At 37.7% G+C, this 18878-nt stretch overlaps 1 protein-coding gene across 6 annotated transcripts in view; it reads left to right on the plus strand.

Annotated features, from left to right (window-relative positions):
* Window positions 1-18878, plus strand: part of NTNG1 (netrin G1) — a 325003-nt gene that overhangs the window by 259432 nt on the left and 46693 nt on the right. For 2 of the 6 annotated variants that reach the window (XM_059900638.1, XM_059900648.1), the window contains one exon: window positions 6156-6290. The exons of 3 other annotated variants lie outside the window; for them this stretch is intronic. In XM_059900638.1, coding sequence (XP_059756621.1) covers window positions 6156-6290 — 135 coding nt within the window. Of the gene's footprint in view, window positions 1-531; window positions 700-6155; window positions 6291-18878 lie in introns of all 6 variants that reach the window. One more of the 6 variants, XM_059900684.1, reaches the window with a different exon arrangement.

Consider the following 18878-nt stretch of genomic DNA (forward strand, 5'->3'; position numbering starts at 1 on the left):
AAATTTGCCATGATTTCTTCTGTGAAATTCTGACTGAGTTACTGTCTTGACACAAATGATAGTAAGACTCTAAACAAAGGAGCCATGGGTGATGGCAGACTCAGGCCTTAGATGCCGACATTCATCCTTCCTTCTTTTTTAAGATTGCAAATATGAAGAGAAAATGAGGGGAGTGATGCAAAGACAGTGAAGTTTTCAATGTGCAAAAATTAGACTTTTGCATCAATGGAAACAGAGTCTTCCCAAATTTTAAAAAGGTGTACACCTGCAAATGCTTCTGTTCATATTGTCTGCCAAGAATTAACACTCTCCGATCATGTTCTGAATGTCCAATCTTTCTCTCCTGCCTGAAACAGATGCTACTTCCATGCCAGTCACAACCACCTGCGGTCACCATGTGTCATGTGGAATCACATACATGTAATGCCATTCCGCCATCTTTTCTCCACTTCTCATTTTATCCAAGCATGTAGTGTGCTGTTATTCTGCGATTGTATACACTCTGTATACATTTCTGTTCTTCCTTGCAAGATTGTGAATGCTTCGGCCACTCCAATCGATGCAGTTATATCGATCTGCTAAATACAGTCATTTGCGTGAGCTGTAAACACAACACTAGAGGGCAGCACTGTGAGTTATGCAGGCTGGGCTACTTCAGAAATGCTTCTGCACAGCTGGACGATGAGAATGTGTGCATAGGTCAGTTCCATTATAATTTCAGCTATTGTTCTGTGCCTTTCACGAGACGGGGAGCTATTTAAGGTGGAGAGGCTGGTGATTTGCACCACAGCTGAGCCAGAATGAACTTTCTCAATGGAGAAAACATCCTTGTGGTAGACTTGAAGATTTCACTTGTGCTGATTGAAATCATAGTTGGGGGATGTATTTTGAATCCTTGTCTAATTGTTGCTTTAAAGATGATGAGCTGAAAAGTCATGTTTAAGAGATGAAGTAATTCTTTTTGTTTTTCTTTCTTTTTTTTTTTGCATGAAATCTTAACACCTGGTCATTTCAACCTGATCTTAAAGTCTTAAGTTGTACACTCAGCTTTCAAAATGTAAACTCATTATAAGGTTTTTAATTATAGATATGAGATTAGGACACAAACTTTTGTAAATAATTGGTAATCAACAAATATTGATTTAAAATATTCCCATTTGGAATTGAAAGCCATTAGCAATTGGTAATGTAGAAGTTTGCCTGGCTTTTCCATCCATAGTAATGAAATTCCACTTATTGAATTTTCCTATAGCCCTCAAAAGGAGAAGCAATTTTTCAAAACTATTCAAGACAATTAATTCTCTTAGCTTCCAAAGCACATGAGCCCTGGAAAACTGGGGCCACAGAATTCCCTTGAGCATTCTTTCCACCCCCTGTGATGACTGATCATGTCAACTGGAGAGAACCAGGTGCCCCTCCCATCCAAAAAAGCTTCTCCTACCTTTTGCATAGTAGAACCTATCTTTAAGAAAGGGAGCTGATGAAAAATAAGAAATAAGAAATGGAATTTCACTTCATAATGTACTTTGAAGAAGTGCATATATTCAAAATGGTGAAGGGTACATATGTATCTGTTACCACACCAATAGGTAATATATAGGCAACCAATGTTAAAGGTAGATTTTTTCACATAAAGACTAGATAGATATACACAAGCTGAAAAATGAAAGGTGATCTTTTCATCAAAAAAGAAATCAAATCAATCTGCAATTCTGGAATCATTGTTTTCTGATTGGATTGTCAAGGTTATATAGTTATTTGCCAAGTGTCATTTAAAATAGCTGGACAAGTTTTTTCAGTTAAAATGGGCCAAGTTTTTATAATACTGTTTATGTCTATAGTATGTTCTAATTTTCAAAGTGCTTCCTTATTATTTGTGAATTAGTGGAGAAATCCCTGGACTTAGAGGCTGGAGAGCTGGGTTCAAGTCCCAGTTTGCTATTTAATAGCTGTGTGCCTTAGGTAAGTCGTTGAAAACTCCTGGTCAAATTGGTGTCATATGGGATGCACAGGAAACACTTGGTAAACTGTGAACTGACTTGCAAGTATGTTTTTTGTTTGTTTGTTTGTTTTGTTTTTACTTAATCCTCATTAACAAAACCATGGTGGTAAGTACTCCACTGATAATTTCCCCTATTTTCTAGTTGAGAAAAGTAAGGCAAATTGACCCAAATCATACAGCTTTAGTAAAGAGTTAGTTTCCTGACTTCAAAGCTTTTGAACGCTTTCTCCCAACTACCCTGACACAATTAGCAAAGCTAAGCTTGTCAGACTTTTACTTATGGTATGTTTTTAGGATGACAGCAGCAATTCCACTATGAGCTTGTGAACAGAAGTTCAATTGCCTTTATAACATTTGGGTTACAAAGATTTGAGAATATTAATAAAAACCAAAAGGCACATAGCTGTCTGAATTCTGAATGCAGTTACATTTTGCTGAATGTCATTTGTAAAAATATATAAATGTCATACTATAAATATGTTAACAAGGGAAAAGGTACAATAAATAGGAACACTAGGAATACAGGAATAAAACCTAATCAGTTTTTTCAAAATACAAAACATTACAATAAGATGTAAATGTTTTGCAATATCAATTTCATATTATTTTCAATAAATCAAAGAAAAAGACCTTAAAAGAAAAGATTTTATTACATAAAATTTCTCATAGCAGGTAACTTAACAATATCCCGATATATTTTACTCAAAGTATTCTATTCTAATGAAGTCCTCCCCTTTTCCTGTTCTAAAGTAATCTATAAACTACAAAATCCACACTTCCTGTCTAATTCTAAGAGGCATAGTTCTGTTATAAATCCATATTTGATTATCCACAGACAAGATGTTGCCATTCAGCTTTTGTCATTTAAATCATGTAAAATACAGATGAATGGAAAGCTTAATATACATTCTTGTATTTATTTCTACTTAAAAAAAATCAAACGCAGTTCTTTTCTCCCTTTCTAGAAACTTTGTTAATTAAAGTTATAAATCTTGGAGAGGATTTTATATTATTGAGGTAAACATATCCCTATTCAGTATTTTGTACTCTTCAAACCAAGTGGGTATAGATAAACACAAAGATGAGTATTTTTAGATACCATTAAAATTAGCTACAGTATACCTCCACATACCAAAATTCCTTAAATTGTTTCTCTTTCCTAAGGGGTAAAATTGTTTTTAAAGAATGAACTGAAAAATTTGGCTAGCTGGTATATGCTACGTACAGTCTATCTTTTGTCTTTAGTTTCTATAAGCGTACAAAAGTTTCCTAAAAGAGTTATAGCTTCCACTTTTCCCACTTGAGGGACCAAAGGCAGAGCTGTCAGGCTGCCTGGGCATGAGACGGAAGCTGAGGTTTGCTCTCTGAAGGCCATTGGAAGCCTGTGGCTCCATTACCAGGGTTTGCCCTATGGGGCAGCACGAACCTATTCGCTATTTTTTACATTTAAGTTCCCCAAAGGGCTTGCAGCAGGGCTGAGAGTTAATTTTAATGCCATTTTGTATAGAAAGCACTAATGAAAATGAATGGATATTTACCCAATTCACTTTCACAGAATTAGGCACTAATCTCTGAAAATTTGAGCTTCATCTAAGCTGTATCTAAACTTAAGGGGAAAAAAGGCACTTTGCCATTTCTTTAACAATTGGCAATGAAATCCACCACCCTGGCTATGAGGGAACAGCACATATCTTTGACACAATGTTGACTGTGTTGAAATAGATGTCTTAAACTATTTGCATCATTTTATATTATGGCAAATATAAAATGCACGCTATTCCGTGTTGTCACAGTGATCGCTGCTTTGTGATTCCTGGTAAATTTCCCCACTTTCATACAAATTCCAAGCCAGCCATGTTTCCAAAGATGCATGTGATTAGCCTGTATGATGCAGCAATTTCATGAAGATGACATCCTTGCATGCTTCCATTTCATATAAACTCGAACATTAAGCAGGAAGCTAGAGGATATGTGACCTTGGGTAATCACTGCTAATAATCCCTGATAACAAGCTTGACATCTGAATGAAATGCAGGGCTCAGCAGTTGCTACTAAGCATATCTCCAATTATGATGTATTATTGTTTTCATTCCCCTGGAAACCCAAGATCAGGTAATCAGAGGTACCTTCTGTAAAACAAAGCAAACATAAGACACTTCTAATACTTATAAATCAACTGTAGTATAACTTTTTAATCAGACTTCCAAAAGTATTTCATGTTGTTTTTTGGTCTAACAGTCCTGCATATTCTTCCTAGTTTCATGAAATAAAATATAATTCTCCAAGGCCATCCTCATCACCCCAACATCTACCATTGACCATCGTTCCAGAAATGATATTTTTTAAACTAAATTATTTGTATGTAATGTGGATTGTAGACCCCGCCTCTCCTTGTCACTTATTTTCCTGACTAACATTACACTTACCACCTTTTGTATGACAACCACTGAGATGTACCGTGGTTCAGATGTTCCACATTTCTAAAAATTTTGTTTACTTTTTTTTTACATCTAAAACTTTATATTAATCAGTTGTTACGGGCTAATTGACTAACACAGTATGTGAATTTGTATTGGCCAGATGTAACTCTACTCTCCGGCTTATGAAATGTTGGTGATTCATTGTCAACTTATACACTTTAAATAGTAAGAAACATATTATAGTATTCTTGCTATAGGTATATACTTATAGTGTGTGTGTGTGTATGTGTGTATTTTTAAAGCCACAACAAAATTGCTATTTAAAAATGTTTTAAACAACTGCTGTATATACACACATTAAAATAGAAAATGCCAATTTAAAATAAAACTCCAATTATTAAGTGCAAATCAGTCCAGACAAGGAGAGAGCATTTTAGACTTTATTTGGTTTTATTTTTACCTATGTATGTTACTCTTAGTCATACAAATGTTTGTATCTTAAGAATGCTGAACTTCAAAATTGACTTACTCAACATGAAATAAATAATGATTCTAAGGTACTCCACATTCTTTGAAGAAATTATCTGATTAGTCCCTATGACGAAAACAGAACCAAACCTCTCTATTTAACAGTAAACCCTGAATCTCCATGGCCAATCTAAGATGCTAAACTTAAAGTTATTAAACTAAAATCCTCAGGGTTTCTCACAGTTGGTTGCTTGGTTAGTTGCTTGGTGTGATTTTATTTGGTTTTTTGACATGAAAACCTCTTAATGGGACCATTTTAAAATAAAGGAAATCAAGAGACAGAGGGGCATAATAACTTGCCCAGTATTATACAGTGGGATTACAAAGAAAGTAACTTTGACCTACAAATTCCAAAAGCTGGAAACTAGCTGCTGTTACCTTTCAAGCTAATGGAAGCCTAAGGAATTTGTATTTCTGATTCAGGCTTTAAGAAAAACAGAGCTTCAGAAGTAAAAATATCCTGCATAATAATGTGTGAGGAATCAAGAAATTATTCTATTTACTTTTTATTACACAAAGTTATATTGTTCTGTCCATAGACATTATAATGATACAAGTCTTAAATTATGCCTATGTTGAAATTTATTTAGGATTACAAAATTCATTTTCCTTTCATGATTGTTAATCTAGGTTGCATAAAAGCTATACTAACTTAACATGTGTAGCAGATACAATATCTAAAGGCTCATCACAACATAGTATAAATATATATATAAAGCACCATCCCAAATCATAAAGTAAAACTGACTTTGAATGAACAAAGTGCATTCATATTCCACTTTAACAATGTTCAGCAGTTCTCAAATTTTGAGTGTAGCCGATAAGCTCATTTGAATAATTTAAAACAGATTTTACACTGATGGCATATTGATTTATCCTTGATATGTAAACTTCTCATTGCGTTCATTAAACCATCTAAAAATGCCCTAACAAATGGAAACTCCATTACGATCTGTTACCAGTGAAGAGCATGATGTCTTATTTCCTTGGAGGCTTTCAGATGATTTCCTCCCATAACAGAAAAATGATATCATGGAAGGCTGAGCAAATAAATAAATGGACCTGAAATAGCCATATTTGCCAAAGCATTTCATTAGTGGACGCCTTTCTTTAAGTGATGCATTTAAGTAAGCAACACTCCTGTGTTGATACCTTATAAGCCATGCGGACTTGTCTCCAGCCTGTGTGTTGTCTTGTTTCTACAGAGTGTTATTGTAACCCTTTGGGCTCAGTCCATGATCGTTGTAATGGCTCAGGATTTTGTGAGTGTAAGACTGGAACAACAGGGCCTAAGTGTGATGAGTGTCTGCCGGGAAATTCCTGGCACTACGGCTGTCAACGTAAGTAACTCTGGGAGCTGTCCTCTGCCTGCTGCAGCATGGCTGATTCTGCTTGTCTAGGCCGGTGCGTGCAGCTTCTCAGAGCAGAAAAAGGCCCAAACCGCTGACAAGCTTTAAAAACTACATAATGCCTCAGCCTATGGATAGGAGAGAGAGCAATCCATCAGCTGTCCAGCTGGCTCCTTTGAAGCCCATCTTCGTCCCCTCTGATGGCTGGAGAAACTTATACTGAAATACTGTACGCAGATCCATGTACCTGGCCAGACCATAAATTAAGTGGCACAATAGGGACCCAGCTTAGAAATCTTACTGCAAAATGAAGGGTGATGTGTATGCGGTTAATATATTTCTTGAACTACCCTGGAGCTCCAGAGTTCATAAATTAAATGATATCTACATAACTTATTATCACCCTTGTATCATAACCATCACTGAATCTGAACCAAAAACCTAAAGGTAATAAATCTAAGGGATATTTAAATGCCAGGATAAAATAAATGATGAAAATCAATATTGATTTTAAGCCTCTGAGGTTAGGCACCATGCAGTGAGCCTTAGACAGATGCCATTTGGTTCAGCTTCATTTCTCTGAGGATTATCAGGCGTTCTTAAAAGCTTGTCAAGGCAGGTGGCATGTTGGTGTATTCAGGGAACAGAAATTTTAAAATCTGAGCAGAAGCTTCCTCCTGTCATTCATAACCTTTTTTGCATTTTAATTCTGCATTAATTTTCCTCTATCTGTACACAGTCAGCTTACTAATATCAAAGAGCCACCAGGCAAAGCCTCTGGAGAGCGCAGTCCAATACAAAATCATGCAAGCCACACATGTAACTTTAACTGTATTGTTATCCACATTAAAAAAAGTAAAAATAAATAGAAGTGGATTTTAACAACTTGTTTTATCCAAAAAAAAAAAAAAACTGAAATATTATCATTTCAACATAGAATTAATGTTAAAGTTGTTAAGGATATATTTTACATTTTTCATAGTCCTTGAAATCAGATGTTTAATGCTTACAGAACTCTCAATTAGAACTAGCCATATTGCAAGGCTTAATAGACACATAAGTCTACCATATTGGACAGCACAGCTCTAGAGGTTTTTTGCTTACTTTTCACTTGAAAAATTGTCAGCATGCACGAACTATCTAAAGCAGGTTTCTACCAGGGATGTACAGAATATTTTATCTGCTACTTATGGAATGTATAGTTATCTGGAGGCTACATTTCTACCTATTATAAAGCCAAAGTGAAATTTACTACCATACTAATGCTGTGGGCAGCAGTGAACTATGGTGATAATTGAGAGATTTGGCACTGAGCAGGCCAAGGTTAGGATGGGATCTAGAAGCTGGAGGGTGAACATCTCCAGCCATGCTGGAGAATCATTAAAAGCATCAAATAGTGAGAAGTCAGGCAGCACTTCTGCACATAAGCTCTGGATAAGGCCATGGTTTTAACGTTGTACACACCGTAGGTTCCCAGAAAGCACCTTAAGGGTCTGAATGAGTTTGGGATCCCAAAAACAATGTGAGGAGCCAGGACTCAGCGGATAAGTCATCAATCCTGGAACATCTAGATGTAGAGGCCCAAAGAAGGCTGACAGTCAGGAGGAGAGAAGGAGAGACAAAGGAGGGGCCGAAACGAGCACCAAGATTCAAAGCATAAGGAATGAGGAGACTTTATAATGAAGACACACCTTCTCAAAGGAAAAGTCTCATGTAGTTTACCTGATGCAACAGGACCTAATGAATGGGTTCCTGAAGTGTAATCAGGGAAAGACATTGGAAAGGAAAATTAATCTAGCCTTAGAGGAAATGTATGCCCAAAAAAGGGCCTAACTTGATTTTTCTGTGTTAATTTCCTGAAGTATTATAAAAAATGTAATGTCCTCAAATTTTTCCTTCTGGCATTGGAAGACTGGATTTAAGCATGACCCTACCACATAAAGGCGGTATGGTGTACAAAACCCTCCATGCCTCAGCTCCAGCACCCTACATCCTTGGTATGTAGATCAGTGAGATTATAGGAGTAAATGCTTTATCCTCTTGAGTATTTCTTTTTTATTTTTTTTTTGAATTTTTGAATTTTATTTTATTTATTTTTTTATACAGCAGGTTCATATTAGTCATCTATTTTATACACATCAGTGTATACATGTCAATCCCAATCTCCCAATTCATCACAGCACCACCCCCACCCCCCGCCACTTTCCCCCCTTGGTGTCCATACGTTTCTTCTCTACATCTGTGTCTCTATTTCTGCCCTGCTAACCGGTTCATCTGTACCATTTTTCTAGGTTCCACATACATGCATCAATATACGATATTTGTTTTTCTCTTTCTGACTTACTTCACTCAATATGACAGTCTCTAGGTCCATCCACGTCTCTACAAATGACCGAATTTCGTTCCTTTTTATGGCTGAGTAATATTCAATTGTATATATGTACCACTTCTTCTTTATCCATTCGTCTGTCAATGGGCATTTAGGTTGCCTCCATGACCTGGCTATTGTAAATAGTGCTGCAATGAACATTGGGGTGCATGTGTCTTTTTGAATTATGGTTTTCTCTGTGTATATGCCCAGTAGTGGGATTGCTGGTCATATGGTAATTCTATTTTTAGTTTTTTAATGAACCTCCATACTGTTCTCCACAGTGGCTGTATCAATTTACATTCCCACCAACAGTGAAAGAGGGTTCCCTTTTCTCCACACCCTCTCCAGCATTTGTTCTTTGTAGATTTTCTGATGATGCCCATTCTAACTGGTGTGAGGTGATACCTCATTGTAGTTTTGATTTGCATTTCTCTAATAATTAGTGATGTTGAGCAGCCTTTCATGTGCTTCTTGGCCATCTGTATGTCTTCTTTGGAGACATGTCTATTTAGGTCTTCTGCCCATTTTTGGATTGGGTTTTTTGTTTTTTTAATATTGACCAGCATGAGCTGTTTATATATTTTGGAGATTAATTCTTTGTCCATTGATTCATTTGCAAATATTTTCTCCCATTCTTAAGGTTGTCTTTTCATCTTGTTTATGGTTTCCTTTGCTGTGCAAAAGCTTTGAAGTTTCATTAGGTCCCATTTGTTTATTTCTGTTTTTATTTCCATTACTCTAGGAGGTGGATCAAAAAAGATCTTGCTGTGAATTATGTCAAAGGGTGTTCTTCCTATGTTTTCCAATAAGAGTTTTATAGTGTCTGGTCTTACATTTAGGTCTCTAACCCATTTTGAGTTTATTTTTGTGTATGGTGTTAGGGAGTGTTCTAATTTCATTCTTTTACATGTAGCTGTCCAGTTTTCCCAGCACAACTTATTGAAGAGACTGTCTTTTCTCCATTGTATATCCTTGCCTCCTTTGTCATAGATTAGTTGACCATAGGTGTGTGGGTTTATCTCTGGGCTTTCTATCCTGTTCCATTGATCTATATTTCCATTTTTGTGCCAGTACCATATTGTCTTGATTACTGTAGCTTTGTAGTATAGTCTGAAGTCAGGGAGTCTGATTACTCCAGCTCTGCTCTTTTCCCTCAAGACTGCTTTGGCTATTCGGGGTCTTTTCTGTCTCCATACAAATTTTAAGATTTTTTGTTCTAGTTCTGTAAAAAATGCCATTGATAATTTGATAGGGATTGCATTGAATCTGTAGATTGCTTTGGGTAGTATAGTCATTTTCACAATATTGATTCTTCCAATCCAAGAACATGGTATATCTCTCCATCTGTTGGTATCATCTTTTATTTCTTTCATCAGTGTCTTATACTTCTCAGCATACAGGTCTTTTGTCTCCCTAGGTAGGTTTATTCCTAGGTATTTCATTCTTTTTGTTGCAATGGTAAATGGGAGTGTTTCCTTAATTTCTCTTTCAGATTTTTCATCATTAGTATATAGGAATGCAAGAGATTTCTGTGCATTAGTTTTGTATCCTGCTACTTTACCAAATTCATTGATTAGCTCTAGTAGTTTACTGGTGGCATCTTTAGGATTCTCTATGTATAGTATCATGTCATCTGCAAACAGTGACAGTTTTACTTCTTCTTTTCCAATTTGTATTCCTTTTATTTCTTTTTCTTCCCTGATTGCCGTGGCTAGGACTTCCAAAACTATGTTGAATAATAGTGGTGAGAGTGGACATCCTTGTCTTGTTCCTGATCTTAGAGGAAATGCTTTCAGTTTTTCACCATTGAGAATGATGTTGGCTGTGGGTTTGTCATATATGGCCTTTAGTATGTTGAGGTAGGTTTCCTCTATGCCCACTTTCTGGAGAGTTTTTATAATAAATGGGTGTTGAATTTTGTCAAAAGCTTTCTCTGCATCTATTGAGATGATCATATGGTTTTTATTCTTCAGTTTGTTAATATGGTGAATCACATGGATTGATTTGCATATATTAAGAATTCTTGCATCCCTAGGATAAATCACACTTGATCATGGTGTATGATCCTTTTAATGTGTTGTTGGGTTCTGTTTGCTAGTATTTTGTTGAAGAGTTTTGCATCTATATTCATCAGTGATATTGATCTGTAATTTTCTTTTTTTGTAGTATCTTTGTCTGATTTTGGTATCAGGGTGATGGTGGCCTCATAGAATGAGTTTGGGAGTGTTCCTTCCTCTGCAATTTTTTGGAAGAGTTTGTGAAGGATGGGTGTTAGCTCTTCTCTAAATGTTTGAAAGAATTCACGTGTGAAGCCATCTGGTCCTGGACTTTTGTTTGTTGGAAGATTTTTAATCACAGTTTCAACTTCATTATTTGTGATTGGTCTGTTCATATTTTCTGTTTCTTCCTGATTCAGGCTTGGAAGGTTATACCTTTCTAAGAATTTGTTCATTTCTTCCAGGTTGTCCGTTTTATTGGCATAGAGTTGCTTGTAGTAGTCTCTTAGGATGCTTTGTATTTTTGCAATGTCTGTTGTAACTTCTCCTTTTTCATTTCTAATTTTATTGATTTGAGTCCTCTCCCTCTTTTTCTTGATGAGTCTGGCTAATGGTTTATCGATTTTGTTTATCTTCTCAAAGAACCAGCTTTTAGTTTTATTGATCTTTGTTATTGTTTTCTTTGTTTCTATTTCATTTATTTCTGCTCTGATCTTTATGATTTCTTTCCTTCTGCTAACTTTGGATTTTGTTCTTCTTTCTCTAGTTCCTTTAGGTGTAAGGTTAGATTGTTTGAGATTTTTCTTCTTTCTTGAGGTAGACTTCTATAGCTATAAACTTCCCTCTTAGAACGGCTTTTGCTGCATCCCATAGGTTGTGGATCATTGTGTTTTCATTGTCATCTGTCTCTAGGTATTTTTTGATTTCCTCTTTGATTTCTTCAGTGATCTCTTGGTTATTTAGTAACGTATTGTTTAGCCTCCATGTGTTTATGTTTTTTACATTTTTTTCCCTGTAATTCATTTCTAATCTCATAGTGTTGTGGTCAGAAAAGATGCTTGATATGATTTCAATTTTCTTAAATTTACTGAGGCTTGATTTGTGACCCAAGATGTGATCTATCCTGGAGAATGTTCCATGCGCACTTGATAAGAAAATGTAATCTGCTGTTGTTGGATGGAATGTCCTATAAATATCAGTTAAATCTATCTGGACTGTTGTGTCATTTAAAGCATCTGTTTCCTTATTTATTTTCTGTTTGGATGATCTGTCCATTGGTGTAAGTGAGATGTTAAAGTCCCCCACTATTGTTGTGTTACTGTCGATTTCCTGTTTTATAGCTGTTAGCAGTTGCCTTATGTATTGTGGTGCTCCTATGTTGGGTGCATATATATTTATAATTGTTATATCTTCTTCTTGGATTGATCCCTTGATCATTATGTAGTGTCCTCCTTTGTCTTTTGCAACATTCTTTATTTTAGAGTCTATTTTATCTGATATGAGTATTGCTACTCCAGCTTTCTTTTGATTTCCATTTGCATGGAATATCTTTTTCCGTCCCCTCACTTTCAGTCTGTATGTTTCGCTAGGTTTGAAGTGGGTCTCTTGTAGACAGCATATATATGGGCCTTGTTTCTTTATCCATTCAGCAAACCAGTGTCTTTTGGTTGGAGCATTTAATACATTCATGTTTAAGGTAATTATTGATATGTATGTTCCTATGACCATTTTCTTAATTGTTTTGGGTTTGTTTTTGTAGGTCCTTTTCTTCTCTTGTTTTTCTCACTTAGAGAAGTTCCTTTAGCATTTGTTGTAGAGCTGGTTTTTTGGTGCTGAATTCTCTTAGCTTTTGCTTGTCTGTAAACTTTTGAGTTCTCCATCGAATCTGAATGAGATCCTTGCTGGGTAGAGTAATCTTCATTGTAGGTTCTTCCCTTTCATCACTTTAAGTATATCATGCCACTCCCTTCTGGCTTGTAGAGTTTCTGCTGAGAAGTCAGCTGTTAACCTTATGGGAGTTCCCTTGTATGTTATTTGTCATTTTTCCCTTGCTGCTTTCAATAATTTTTCTTTGTCTTTAATTTTTGCCAATTTTATTACTATGTGTCTCGGCGTGTTTCTCCTTGGGTTTATCCTTCCTGGGACTCTCTGTGCTTCCTGGACTTGGGTGGCTATTTTCTTTCCCATGTTAGGGAAGTTTTCAACTATAATTTCTTCAAGTATTTTCTCGGGTCCTTTCTCTCTCTCTTCTCCTTCTGGGACCCCTATAATGCAAATGTTGTTGCGTTTAATGTTGTCCCAGAGGTCCCTTAGGCTGTCTTCATTTCTTTTCATTCTTTTTTCTTTATTCTGTTTCTCAGCAGTGAATTCCACCATTCTGTCTTCCAGGTCACTTATCCGTTCTTCTGCCTCAGTTATTCTGTTATTGATTCCTTCTAGTGTATTTTTCATTTCATTTATTTTATTGTTCATCTCTGTTTGTTTGTTCTTTAATTCTTCTAGGTCTTTGTTAAACATTTCTTGCATCTTCTCAATCTTTGCCTCCATTCTTTTTCCAAGGTCCTGGATAATCTTCACTACCATTATTCTGAATTCTTTTTCTAGAAGGTTGCCTATCTCCACTTCATTTAGTTGTTTTTCTGGGGTTTTATCTTGTTCCTTCATCTGTTACATAGCCCTCTGCCTTTTCATCTTGTCTATCTTTCTGTGAATGTGGTTTTTGTTCCACAGGGTGCAGGACTGTAGTTCTTCCTGCTTCTGCTGTCTGCCCTCTGGTGGATGAGGCTATCTAAGAGGCTTGTGCAAGTTTCCTGATGGGAGGGACTGGTGGTGGGTAGAGCTGACTGTTGTTCTTGCGGGCAGAGCTCAGTAAAACTTTAATCCGCTTGACTGCTGATGGGTGCGGCTGGGTTCCCTCCCTGTTGGCTGTTTGGCCTAGGGCTACCCAGCCCTGGAGCCTACCTGGACTCTTTGGTGGGGCTAATGGCGGACTCTGGGAGGGCTCACGCCAAGGAGTACTTCCCAGAACTTCTGCTGCCAGTGTCCTTGTCCTCATGGTGAGCCACAGCCGCCCCCTGCCTCTGCAGGTAACTCTCCAACACTAGCAGGTAAGTCTGGTTCAGTCTCCCCTGGAGTCACTGCTCCTTCCCCTGGGTCCCGATGCACACACCACTTTGTGTGTGCCCTCCAAGAGTGGAGTCTCTGTTTCCCCTAGTCCTGTCAGAGTCCTGCAATCAAATCCCGCTAGGCTTCAATGTCTGATTCTCTAGGAATTCCTCCTCCCATTGCCGGACCCCCAGGTTTGGACACCTGACGTGGGGCTCAGGACCTTCACTCTGAAGGTTTGTGAGTCACCCACCCAGCAGTTATGGGATTTTATTTTATTGTGATTGTGCCCCTCCTACCATCTCATTGTGGCTTCTCCTTTGTCTTTGGATGTGGGATATCTTTTTTGGTGAGTTCTAGTGTCTTCCTGTCAATGAATGTTCAGCAGTTAGTTGTGATTCTGGTGTTCTCACAAGAGGGAGTGAGAGCACGTCCTTCTACTCCGCCACCTTGGTTCCAAAAACCTCTTTAGTATTTCTTGAGTACCTACTATTATTTAGATATTGAGCTTGCAGTAGAGGCTAAAGGATGAAGAGAGGTAGCTGCATTGGACATGTGGACATGAAGTTCACAATCTGGAGTGAGAGGCTGACAAGCACCTAACAGTTAGAAGGTGATCAGAGCCAAGCGCTATGTACCTGATTTTAGTGAAGCCCAGATGGGGAGTAAGGCTTCCCAGAGAGGTGACATTTATTTGAGTACTCTAGTATTGGTGGATGCTTTCCAGGATGGAACTGCTTGGGCAAAAAGGTACATGAGCTAATACACTATGTTCCAGAAATATCAAATGGTTTTGATATGATTAGAGGGTAAAGGGTGTGTGTGGTGTGTGTTGTGTGTGTTGGGAAGGAGGGAAAATTTTGAAGAAGCAACCAGAGACCAGATCTTGTAGTTTCTTGAATGCCAAGCTACGAAGTTTTATCTCATCAGAGAATAGGTGTGAGGACCATCATACAGGGGAGATATGGGATCCACCATACAGTTTCAAGCAGAGGAAAGGATAAAATTCTGTTTTAGAAAGATTATTCTGACTATTCTGTAAAGGAAGGACTGGAACAGGGTGAGACTGGATTTACTATATAAATTTCATATATTTCAAATACACCTTTGAGCACACAATCGTTTTATCTCACTCTGAAATCTTCTTTTCTTTCCTCGACCCACCCATACAGGACTGATATTCTGTGTTAAGATATAGAAATCCTTTTGCCAGTTGGTAAATGGCTATTGCCATTTAAGATCCCTAAGTGCCTTCCCTAGGATCTCTTAGGTGCCCCCCAACATCTAGCAACTAACAGGGTAATACCTGTCAGTGGTACGCCTTCAGCACCAGCTGGTACTGGATACCAGTACTAGAGCAGGGATTCATACTAAGTAGTTAGTGCTTGTAGGTTGATAAATATTTTTCATATCATTCCTTTGTCTGCATATAGATGAATACATTCAAAAATGCCTCTCAAATCAATCTCTCTCTCTCTCCCCCCCCAGTCACTCCCCACATCACATGTGCACGCATACGCATGTGCGCACGTACACACACACACACACACACACACTCTTCTGCTTGCCCTGAGTTGAACCCATCCTTGGGTTGGCCACATTATTAGTGGCAGTGATATTAACCTGGCAAGAAGAAATCAAGGCCAAGAAGAAACACAGTGGTCAAGTAGGGCCGATAGCAGCATTCGCAGCAATGAGCAGGGATTAAGTGCACATTTAGGTAAGCAGGGCCAGGGAGGAGATGTCGTAGGTATCAGGACAGAGTCCGAGGGATCCAGACACCGGGTTCCAGTCCCCCAGTGGACTGGCAAGAGGAGCAATGTGGCACTGCAGTCCAAAAGGACTTAGATTTGGGAATAGAAAATAAAGCAAGAGATTCAGTTGCTGACACTGTCGCTTACATCCTATGAATAGAACTAAGTGAGTACACACTTAGGCTCTGGAGTCATACAGACCCGGGTTTGAATCCCATCTCCACCCCTTACTACCTGCAGGACTTAGAGGAAATTACTTGGGCTCCCTAAAGCTAGTTTTTCATCTAAAAATTAGGATAATACTAGGACCTAACACATATGGTACTTGTGAAGATTCAAGGAAAATAATGTGGAGCTCACGGTCCATAGTAAGATCTCAATTATTATTAGTTAGTTCCAAGCACAAGTTGATTTGTCAAAGAACGAGGTAAGAATCCATGTTTAAAACTAATTGTACAATGATAGTGCAGGAAGTGCAGCAAGAATGGCCACTATTGAGTATCAAATTGTTGACCTAGGGGATTCTAAAAATCCCTTGATCAGAGACAAGACTAATTCAAGCGATTGAAACAAAGGTGACCCCAAAAGCAATTGTGTGTCTTCAGCTGGGGAAATCAAGAACTCCAGGCTCATTAGTGAACTTTCTCCTGAGGGGGCCACTGATTGTGTGCACCATGAATGTAAGCTGGTCTCTCTGACAAAAGGTGAAACACTTGAAAACCATCAGAATGAGTGGACTTTAGACAGCATGGAATGCGCAATTCAGGAAAGAAAGCAGAAATTAAAAGATTTCAAAGAGGACAGGCAGAATCAAACTTAGTACTGAGGTTGCTCCGCAGAAGAATGAGATTGAGGAGAAAGAGATTTTTTTTTAATGCACCCCTTTGAAATCTGAGAAGAGGCATGAGCCACATCCCAGAGAATAAAACTGAACCTTCTAAAGAGAAAGTAACGTTTCGTGCTTCACACAAAATATGGTTTGTTAACCTGTACTGGAAAATAATGGAACACTTGTTAATGGCACCAAGAAGACTAGACATAGGTCAGGTATGTGATTTTTTTGGTTTGGAAAATGAAATAGGAATACTCACACATAGAACCAGTGGGGCTAATGAGGAGATGTATTGTCTTCCTGGTGAATGTATAAGCTACACTGGAATATCATGCAATGTCTATTAAAGCCAGCAATTTCCCCACATTTTTACCTAATTTATATGAATACTAATGGTGCTTTCAGAAGAACTTATAGTGTGAATATTTGGGTTAAAGTCAAAATATTTCATGACGTAGCTAAATGTTTTGATTTGGAAGGTAACAGAGCATGTAGGAAATCAAGAACTAAGCACACATAGCAACAGGAAGGCTGAGATTAAGTTGCTGGGCCATGGTCTATAGTATCAGAATATGTGTTCTTGGAAGGGATCAGTACATATATTACCAAGAACAGGAAAACATGTATTTAGTAGGAGGCTCAATGGCCTGATCAAGAAGATTTTTCAATTAAATTTGAGAGGAATATAGTGAAAACACCCTTATAAAACTGTAAAACCAGACACTGTGGCAAACCACAAAGTTAAAAAAAGGCAACAGTTATTCTCAGGAGAAAAATAAGAGAAAGTTTGGGGAACAAAATTCCTTGGCTTATGTGTATCCCTTCCCAGTGATTGCATAATAAGTACATTTATTTTCTGCTGCTGCTGTAGAAAATCACCACCAATTACCACAAATTTAGTGGCTCAAAACAACACAAATATATTTTCTTACAGTTCTGTATTTAGAAGTCAATAAGGGTCTCACTGGGCTAAGATCACAGTGTCGACAGGGCTGCATTCCCAGCTGGAGGCTCTAGGGGAGAGCCTGTTTCCTTTTCTTTTCCAGCTTCTGGAGGCCACCTGCATTCCTTGGCTTGTGGCCCCGTCCTCTACCTTCAAAGCCAGGAACTTTCCATTTCTCTGTGCCTTTCTTCCATCACCACATCTTTCTCTAACCACAGCCTGGACACAGTCTCCACTTCTAAGGACCCATGTGATTAGAGTGGAGACACACAGATAATCTTTCCATCTGAAAGCCCTTAATTTAATCACATCCCTTTTGTCATGTAAGGGAACAGGTTCCAGGAATTAGGATATAGACATCTTTAGGGAGACATTTTTCTCCACCCACCACAATAATCATCAAGAATACCAGCTTTTAATTCCAGGGATAAATATGCAGGTATTATGGAGATGGAATATAACGCATGCTTGCAATAAAGATATTCAAGGGTAAAACTTTGAAAGAAATACATAGTATGATTAGAAAGGAGAGATGTATGTCAAGAAGGTATAGACTTGCACTGTGAATTAGAGACAGTGAAATATTTTTCAGTGAAGATCAAAGATCTTATAGAAAAGGTATTGTGAGTGTATATTATAGATGATACAACCATTTAGAGGATATAGATATTGTCTAAAGCCAAATTAGGAAATCTAAATGCTCTGTAATCTTCCAAAATGGGTGAATTCACATATCAAGATATCTGCTAAAAGATGTGTCCTGCTAATAGTTGGCTTGCATTGATGAGAATTTCTTCACCCAAAAGAGTGGAAGAAGCAGTCAGTGAACTGCTAGTATCACTTATTGGTAGTAGAGAGATAACAACGTCACATAAGAGACCAATGCTATTAAAAACCTTTAAGGGATACTGTCCCAAACCTTAAGAAGAATACAAAATATTCTTGGGGGGAAAACGTAAGATCTTAGACCCTCTTTCAAACACAAAAACACACAAGTTAATATTTTAAATAAAATCACAAACTATTTCCAATAGACTACCTAGAGAAAACTGGGAGACTTCTAAACTAACCAACATGGCTATATGAGGATTTCTTATGAGCTTTTGGTGAACATTTATTAAGTCCCTACTATATACTAGGCACTGTGCTACAAATTAAGGTGATAAAAACAAACTGCAAAAATGTAGAATGGTGTAGAGCTGTGTTAACAAGTTGTTCACTTGGCAAATATGTGGGAATCTTAGCTTCCATTCAAGTTCAATTCCATACAACATTTTGTCATGAGTGGCGAAGAAGCTAACACAATTTCAGACTAAACAAGGACCAAAACAGTTTTAGTCCCCCTGACACATGCCCTGGACTGCCCACAGCAAGAGTCCAGTCATCGGAAAAAAAAAACATTTTAACGAAGCAGTGGTATAGGAGGGTTCTGTCTTTGACGAAGGGTTTTTCATATGAAAGAGAGTTTAAAAAGGCTGGTAAGCACATGATTTAACGTGTTACAGTTGTCAACCAGTTTTAGAGGACTATTACATAACAGAAGGACTTGTTATTTCAGGAAGATAGAATAGGGACCA

This window comes from Balaenoptera ricei, chromosome 1 (genome assembly GCF_028023285.1).
Source record: "Balaenoptera ricei isolate mBalRic1 chromosome 1, mBalRic1.hap2, whole genome shotgun sequence".
Lineage (NCBI taxonomy): Eukaryota > Metazoa > Chordata > Mammalia > Artiodactyla > Balaenopteridae > Balaenoptera > Balaenoptera ricei.